General features: G+C 41.1%; 1 protein-coding gene across 1 annotated transcript; it reads left to right on the forward strand.

Moving 5' to 3' along the window:
- Positions 1-1,207: 1,207 nt before the first annotated feature.
- LOC147416647 (dual specificity protein phosphatase PHS1-like) lies at positions 1,208-8,802 on the forward strand (the record flags this gene model as incomplete). Its single annotated transcript, XM_086508198.1, has 6 exons — positions 1,208-3,240; positions 3,318-3,519; positions 4,455-4,631; positions 7,285-7,445; positions 7,540-8,587; positions 8,656-8,802. Coding segments are annotated over exons 1-6 (1,914 nt in total), but the record flags the coding sequence as incomplete, so codon positions are not given.
- Positions 8,803-9,498: the final 696 nt, after the last annotated feature.

Genomic DNA, 9,498 nt, shown 5'->3' on the forward strand with positions numbered 1-9,498 from the left:
GGAAGTATTATGTGTTCGCATGATTGATACACACGCATTGTTCGAATGTTTCATTCGTGACCGTTTCTTGTATTTTAGTCGGCATCGTTATGTGATCCCTTTTCTTAGGCATTACATATTGTATGTTGAGCATGTTTCTCTCGTGGATGAGCACGAATGTATGCGGATTTTTCATGAAAAGCTGAAAAGTATGTATGTAAGGAAGTCACATTCTATGTCTCTTCCTTGGCATGACACAGTTTCCAAACGAGCACATGAAAGTATGAGCACCAAGCATGGGCATTTCCGTTGTGAATTTCCACAGTTGCTTGCTCTAGATCATAAGAGAAAGATTCGATCTTATTGTTTGCGTGAATGTGGTGAACGGTTTAGCACTCCCTCTCTTTGTTCATCTACATTGCATGCAGAGTCTTTGAGGAAAACAAGATTTTTTTCACTCACTTCACATGGAATGGGTATGTTCATGGTTTTTTGTTGGAAATGGTTTCAGGAATTTTCAGCCATGGAGATTCTTGAAGAAGAAAGAAGCACGACTCTAGACGAAGTTGAAGCATTGAAGGAGCCACAGAAGACTTTGTCGCTTTCGGCGCGGCCCAAAGAAGCATGCGTTGCAGACCTTTATGAAGTTCAAGTACTGCACGACCCACACATCAGAGTGGGCCTGCGAAGAGTCCCTTCCAGGATTCCGGATGCTATTGGCGATCTCCCTCGACGCCATACAGTTCGGTACCAGTACCTCACTTTGAAAAGGAGGGGATGTCACGTGACACATCCAACACTATGTGTCCGTGGACAAGCTACAACATAACACGGTTCAGTCAATCCAGTCAGTCTAGATTAGAAGTGATGTGACACTTTTGTGAGTCTATTCGTAGACCGTGCATGCCCAGTCGCTTAGTGTAGATGCATATCCTCTGGTTGTACACAACATGATCATCGGTATTTTCATCAGAATCCATTAGATTCCATCAAGGGATTTTTCAGTGTATGTAGCCTATTTTCCCTATTTTTGACATTTTTCACTTGTTAATTTAAGGGACTTTCCAACAAAAGTAGGTAGGGCAATTTTGCTAAGTTTGTATATAAGCAAACCAAAGCTAGCACTCTTGGGCGGATGAGCAAGGAGCACAAAAGGCCCTAGGCAGCAGGTACTCCCTCTCTCTCAGCAAGAACCCCGCAGCACCCCAACCTTGGCGTTTTCCATCCCCTAAGCCTAGCGTTTTTTGTCATCGCCCACACCTCCCCCAAGCTGGCGTTTCAGCCTTGCAACCATCGCCAACAGTCCCAGATGCCCAGCGTTTTTACTAACCCTACCAAGATCTGCCAGCGTTTTCATTTTCAGCCTTCGGTGAAGCCATTGTATCAGCGTTTTCAGCATTCATGAACAGCAGCAGATTCAGCCCTAGACATTGCAGAAGATCATCATTTTCAGCATCTCAAAACGCAACCAAAACCAGCGTTTTCAGCAGTCCCAAACAGTCCCAGATTTTCAGCCATAGCGTTTTTATGGACAGCAATCAGAAGACCTCAGATTTCAGCCCTTAAGTCGTCGTTGTCGTCCCCGTCGTTGTCACTGACATAGTCCCAAGTAGCATCAATTTCCATGTATCATCATTGTACCACTTTGTGCAATCAATAGTAGACCACTCTCGCCGACGAGAGTAGGGCCTTCGGAGGAGGGTTTTACAACGTCTCTGGTGTCGTATCTCTCTTCTCTCTCTATCTCTCAGTTTCATACACTTGCACGCACAGTGTCCATTGGCTTTGTTTGTGATCATAGCATTCTCTCATTAAGAACGGAAGGCTCTACCTTCCATAAGAACAAAAGGAACCTTGAGCACAGTTCGGAGCACTCATCTTGAGCAAAGCGCAAACATTCATTCCGCTGCACCTAACAGTTCTGTATCTTTTTTATGAGAGAGGAGCATGCCTTGCTGTATTCTTGTTCTTTGTGGTTTTTCCGTAACTTTGGGGTTTCCACTAGTAATTTAAGCTAAAAGGGAAAGTGTGTATGCATGTGCATTCATTTTAGCTTTGTGGAGAGAAGCATAAAGAGGTTAAGTTGGGGAACCGTTGTGTTTTTTCTTGTGATTGTGTGTGCAATATGCATGTGTGTGACTATTCATGGCTTTGCAAAAGCACATTTGTTGGTGAAGAATTACTCTGCAAACTAGTTGGAAATGCAAAATGCCTCTCGAATAGGGTTTTTTTAAAAGCTACTCAACTTATTTTGTGTATGCCTTTTCTAATTAAAAAAAAGAAGTAAATAATGGTTTGTTTTATCTAGTTTTGTTTAATAGCAAATAAAGTGTTTTTTTTCTGTTTTCCCTTGTGTCTCTTGCTTTTGTAGTTTTACGAGTGTTTTATCCCCTCTTATAATTCGTGAGTTCAGACTATTCTGAACTTACGAAGGTATATATATATATGTTGCATCAGAGGTGCACACTTTGCTGGGGCCCCACCCTTTTGGCACGCCGGCTGATTGCTTCTACTTATGTGTTGCTGTTGCTGCCATTGCTATGAGGCTGTATCACATATGTGGTGTTGTCCTCATGCTCAGGATTTTTTTCATAAAGTTAGGTTTCCTTCGCATCAACTTTGGAAGATTTTTCTGGCATTTTGGCCAATGGAACCCAACTTTACCAAGTATTGCATATTTTTGCACGTGCATGCAGTCTTGGGATTTAGACTATTTATCAGATGCGAAATCGTCTTCAGCTGGCATTTTGTCACGGCAGCAATTCTTTTGGTTTGCACTACCCATACTTTTGTACCCAGCTGCTTCAGTCTCTCTGTGATTGTCTGCATGTGGGGGATGTTCCACTCCAGCAGTTTGAGGTCTTTCATGATTGTACATGGCCACCAGTTTAGAGTGGCTTTAACTTGTACGTAATTTTAATCAATTCAAACTTGGTCACCAAGAGAAAGTGTGCGTGCGTGCACATGCGTGCATGTGTTCTAGTTTGGGGGGAGATTCCACTGGATAATTGATTTCTTTACAATCATCGTTGCCTTTTTTTGGTTATGTTTGAAGAACACATGGCGATGACATTACCTGTTGATGTGGCAGGCTCTCTTTTGGACTGGGGATTCTGATGCTTTCATAGGCTACAGGTTAAAAAATTGGTTTACATCAATACGCAGGCGATTAAGGACTGCAAGTCTCACATTAGAGGCTCATCAACGGCCCACACTTAGTGACTTGTCAAACATTCGCTTAGTTGCAGAAGATCATGGAAGGTTTGTTTGTGTTTTAGTTATTTGTCTTCATACATCAAGAAGTAATACGAGCTTCAGAGAAGTTGGTCTTTGTACAGCATTGTGGGCAATGAAAGCTGTATATCTTCCAGAGAAGCTGAGCTTGACACGGAGGAGATGTGCCTGAAAGAGATTTTCAAGATGTCTGTTGAAATGGATATCAACTCTCCTAGTTTTACATGGGAAAATCTGGTCTCATTACACCACACTCAACATGCTCATAGTAGTGGTAGCGAATATGACATGTCAAAGCCAGTAGAGGTTGGTGGCCAGCAGTTGTGCATCTTACGATAGTGCTTTTAATCAAAGTTTTTAATTTGGCTTGGCATGTTGTGCATGTTGGATTGTATGCCCTCCCATCTCACAGTCACGGAAACTACTACTATCAAGTGCAAATTAAAAGCTAGGCTCATATAGAGCATTTCATTTTATTATGGTCACAAATATTAGAATTTCTCAAGGCTCCTTACCTTGTGAAGCTGTTTTAGTTGCAATGTACGTATACATGTTTGAAGCTAATTAATGTCCAGTTTTGACATAACCATGTTTACATCTCAAATCTAACGATGGTGCTTCCGACTTTCATGAGTTGATGTCGCGTTTTGTTGAATATTAAAACAATCCTGTAAAAAGTAGCCCGAGCAAATTTGTTCCTCCATAAACATTATTTGTTAACTGTACTCTTCAACACCTTACCGCCAAAAGACTCATCAACAAGACAAAAGTCACACTCAAATATCCATGTAACAACATAAGTTCATTGAAGAACATTGTTCTAAAGCACATTATAGTGGCCATGGCTTAGACAGTTTTGTAAACCTACCGTTTTCTTGAAACAGTATAATTCAAAACATTACAAGAAGGAAATTTAAGCTTTTAGGGCAATCATTTGCAATATTGGGCTGGGAGGGAGAGTGTCGCATAGATAATATTATCCTTCAGTGTATGTTTATGTGGTACCTTGTATGTATGTCACAGTGTTTCACATGGTGGAGGCCAGATTTGAATATGGCTAGTTATTATGTCAAGAACACTGCAAACTCCCAGTTTTGTCATAGAGGGGTAAACCTAGGTTTTATTTTCTGTGTGCAGATGTTGCCAATGCGAGGTCCCTATGACACGTAATGATCATGAATTTTTGACAATGAGTTTTCTCTGGTGAAATTTACATTGTCAACTAATACTATTCCAAATAGGTGACAGTGAACTCAGGTGGAATTGTCTTCTTTGCAACATTCAAAGAGAGTCTTAACTCACAGATTGCTGTAAAGGAGGCTGTAGCCGTGCTAAAGTTCACTTCGTCTAGCCTGGTCACTCAAAGTGAGCGTTTGGGAAATGAGCTAGCAAAACATATGGGAGTTTTTTGTCCACAGGTATGCGAGCTCCTTGCTGCTCTGTTGCATTAAAATTGTATGATTAAGTTGAGCACATGTATGTGTTCATGAATCAGAAGTCCACTTTCTAATTTTTGACAGGCCATTAGTGCTTGTAAAATGAATGCAAGAAAAAATACTTCAGTGCTCTGACAACTGCTCTTCACAAAGAACTGTATTAGATTATTACTTATGTGCTTGAGTCTCTAGTGTTGGCAAGTGGCTAATCAAAACTACTCTTTATGAGCTTGTTTTCAAAACATTGAAGGGAAATGTGCAAATAAGTGTCCCTAAAGCCGTGTATAGCTTCACGATGTTCTTTTTATCTCATTTGGGTGGATTTTCCACAAGTCTTCAGCTTGTGACTCCCGACTCCTGCTGTGTTGTTATGAGAAAAGGAAATGAACAGTTGTAAAAGGTAACTATATGGCAGGATTGAACTGAGTGATAAGAGTTACCCCTTTGGGCAGAAGTACAACTCTGAAGCATGCTATTTCTGTTACGGATCCGGTTCCCATAGCTGAAAAGGGTTCGTAAACAGGAGGCACTTTCACTGCAGTAAGGCCATGCAACAAAATCACAATGATCAATATAACCAGAGTCTTAGCCACCCTGTGAAGCCTTTATAGGCTTCTAAATGTGAGGGGGAATAGGTGTGCACAGTCAGTCTTGGAAGCATAGAGTTTTGATGAGTTACCATCTGGGAGTGATAATTATAGCTCTGATTGCATGAGCAGGCTCATTCTCACTTTGTTGCTCCCTCTCAGCGAAGGAGTCCTCTAAAATCAATGCAATTGCTCAAGATCGTGAGATGTAGAATAAAACAAATACACATACAAACATTTAAATTCATTCGCACATGTAATCATGCATCTTGTTATCTCATTACATTTCCCTAATAACTTCTTGTTGGATTTGTGATGTTAGTTTTCAACATCCGTCGTGTTGTTGCAAAGATACCAGCATGTGCCAATGAACCATGATGAACCATTTCAAGTACTCTAGGCCTGTGAAGATAGCTGCCAAAATGCATTTTTGTTTCAAAAAATTATTGGCATCGAAACTGTAAGTGGCAAACATATCCACTTTCCTCAACAATAAGAGTTAAGTCTGTTAAAACTACAAATGTCAGCGCGTAGTGACTTCCGGCTACAATGGTATTCGAGTGAAGTAACTTGTTATTCCAGCAAGAAAACTAGTCCTATTTTACATACGTGCAACTAGGATTCTGGATTTTGAAGATTTTACAAGGATCATTGGCAAGAAGTTACCGAAGCTGCTTTCCAAGAATCCACAAGGCGACTAGTCTACCACAACCGAAGACTCCTAGGATGATGATCTCACAATTGAGTTATTTATTTTCTCAAAGACACCAAGAAAGCTTTTCAGTTTCTACAACAGTTTGCCAGCATCTATTCTCTTGCAAATTACATAGAAGTAGCATTCCTCAAGGATGATGCTCTGCAATGGTTGAATTATTTGTCCACTGAGCTGCATGTGTTGAGGACATTGCAAGCTTTTAAGAATAAATTTCCTAGCAGTTATTACACTTTTCTCTGGAGTACAACTTCTTGTTGACTTGGACACCAAAAAAATGGTTCCTATGGAGACTTTCAAAGGATTATAATCAGAGATTTTGGGATGTGTGTTTGGTAGTCTCTGTCTTCAAGAATTCTAACTTTGGAAGATCAATGTGAGAGGTACACTGTTGGGTTGTCTTCACCACTAAGGAGTATTGCCATTCAAAAAGGTTTACAGCTATGCAAGAGATTTTGGGATGTGTATTCGGCAGTCTCTGTCTTCAAGAAGTGAACTCTGGAAGATCAATTTGAGAGATACACCATTGGGTTGCCTTTCACGACTGAGGCGTATTTGCCTGCAAAAGGGAACTTTGGAAGATCAACGTGAGAGATACACCATTGGGTTGCCTTCACCACTAAGGCGTATTGCCTTTCAAAAAGGTCACAGCTATGCAAGAGCTAATGGACCATGCAGTAGTTGAATAGACAGGCACTTTGTTCGAGACTACTGTTTGAATTTGTCTCAGCTTGTTCAATCTTGGTTCGACTTGTTTGAATCTTGTTTGGGTACTGTTTGAACTTGTTTGATTTCGATTGGACTTGTTGGTGATGAAATACGGACTCTTAAAGACTTTCTTTGAGCGGATGGACTGGCTTTGTGTGGACCCTTAGCAAATGGACATAATAGACCTGCTTTGAGTAGATAGACCCGGTGCAACAGTGCTGTAACTGTTTTTTGTACGGTTGGACCAGAGTCCACAAGCCTGTACCTTAGACCCGCTCTAGGCGGATGGAATCTATTCATGTTCAAGTGAATGCATCTGTGATTTGTATTGCATCCTCAAAGCATTAACTCTGGAATTTTTAATTCTAGTACTTCAAAACTTCCGGCCTGGATGAGATAACTAGATTGATGGTGAAGCTGGTGCATGGCAGACACAAGGAAAGGAAGAATGGGTTGAAGCCTGGACGTTTTTTCTTTGATTATTGAATAGCACCAGGATATAAAATTCCACGAAAAACCAGCTGCCTGTCTAATGTGACCGTTCACAGTTTTTTCTTTTGTGATACGCTGGTTGTTAATTGGTTTTTTATCAATTTCTTGACATCGAGCTTTCTTTTCCGGTTACCAGTCGCGAGTTATCTACAAAGGTAGCGATGAATGGATGGAGCTTCAGAAAGCAGTTGAGAAATGCTCAGATGCTGCAACTTTTGTTGGAGATGAAGATAACAAGGCCACATGCGCTGAATTTCTTGAAGTGTTGAATTTAAGCCGTTGCGTCCTTTTGATGGGGTACCTTCCTATTGCTACTTTAAATCATCAAAACTCGAATGACGTCAATGCAAGTATATTACTGCTGAGATATTTTTGTTGATGTGCATTTTAGTTATATCAAAGGCTGTCCTTTGCTTGAAAGCAAAAATGCATTTCATGCGCAAGCTGCAGCACAAAACACAGCAGCCGCTTTGGCACGAATATTTCTCTTAGACCTGGTTCTGCGGAATGAAGATCGTCTTTGTTGTCCAGAGTTGGGTTGGCGTGGGAACCCAGACAACCTGCTGTGTGCTCAAGAAATTCCATTGGGACATCAATTTTCTGGGCGGTTCTTCTCAGTTACTTCGCAGACAAGAATGTCTCCTAATAACCAAGCAGCTGTTAATCACAGTGAGAGAAGGTTTTCTTCGGCTGATAGTGTGCTTGGTCTACAGAGTTGTGACTCATTGTTGAAGAAGACGGACATGTTTGAAAGGCGAGCACATGATGCAACTAAGTTAGGAGACAATCCTGTGTTCCTTATAACCATTGACTCGGGGGTTCCTCGTCGGCCTCCCACTGGGAAGCGGGCTTTGGACAAAGTTTCATATCCCAAATTAATTGAACTAATTCTTAATTGTCCAGATTATGCTTCGAGTATGCTGTATGACATATCTGGAGGTAAACTTGGATTTTCTTCTGTGAAGGTCATTCAAGACGATGTTGACCAGATAAAAGTTGTCAAGGCCTTCCAAACAGGGCTAAAGAAGGCTATTAGAGATATGCAGAATCTGTATATTTTCTTACTGAAACTGTATCGGATGTTGCAAATCTTGCTGCTGAAGTTTTTTCAATCAATCAATGCCATGTTTCCACCAGAAGATGAACCAACAATGGATGAACCTGAATCTGAGACTAGCATATCACCAAAAAGTCAAAGACCCCACGAGACAGTTTTGCACTCCCAGACTTCCATTGTTCAGAAGGGAAACATTGAAGCAGAACGTTCAAACTTGCAAATTGAAGATAGCCCTAGGAGACCAGAAGAACGTGCCATAGAGTATCCTTGTTCTAATGACAATTCTTTGAAAAAGACACCGGATAAGAGCCCAAGCCATGGAAGCCCTCGTTTAAGCAAGCAACTAACTGGCAAGCTAAAATCGGTCAATCGAACTGCAAAGGTTTATTCTCTGCAGACTATCTTTAACAAGGCTTTGAGATTGACCTTCATTCACACAGACTATTATAGGTTGATGCTAGGCTAAATGAAGAGCTGAAACGTTGGAATGAAATTTTGGATGCGGAAGGGCACGGCTTTTGTGAAGATCATGGTTTTGTCACTGGATTCTTAGAAGGAGGCAGCAATCATAGTGTCATTCGTAACTATGAGTTGAAGGTGTGTGTACTTTTTTCATGCTGTCTATTGTCTTTGATAGCCTGTTTCATTATTTTTCCATTGGGAACAAAGGTCTAAAGAAAAATTTTTATTGCCAAAAATCTCTTTTGTTGCTCTCATAGGTCTTTTAGGCCATTTGCAAACTTAAATAATCCTGTTGTTTCATTTCATTTCTGTAAGGAATGATTTTATTAACGGTACATTCTACCATGCACAGAAGCAGCCATTAACGGAGATTGATGTGCCTGAGAGGGAGTATTACGATGGGCGGAAGCATACGGATAGACCATTGGTCATGATGCTATCATGCATGATAAGGGCGATGGCCTCCATTCCGCACGAGATCATTCATGTATAGATGGGTCCATCACTTACGATGGTTGAGGCCTTGTTTGAGGCAGTGACCTTCCTCTACAGGGCTCCCTTGAGATAGATACCCATGACTAGCATTGGCTTCATCCATGCAGCTAGTGGTCGAGGGTGACAAACATTGCTGGTATGCCCACATGAGCACTTGGATGAGGCTACATAACAAGCAGATTGATAGACTTCCTGTGTTGAGCACGGTCTAGATTGCTTGCTCTACACTCTAGCTCAGCAGATTAGAACTGATTAGAATCATTAGAGGTGACATATTGAGGCGGGACATATAGATGACTTGGATCAAAATCCGCTCTTCCCATGGCACGAGGATGG

Source organism: Adiantum capillus-veneris, unplaced genomic scaffold, assembly GCF_014529385.1.
Source record: "Adiantum capillus-veneris isolate H3 unplaced genomic scaffold, ASM1452938v2 Hic_scaffold_695, whole genome shotgun sequence".
NCBI classification, from domain to species: Eukaryota; Viridiplantae; Streptophyta; class Polypodiopsida; order Polypodiales; family Pteridaceae; genus Adiantum; species Adiantum capillus-veneris.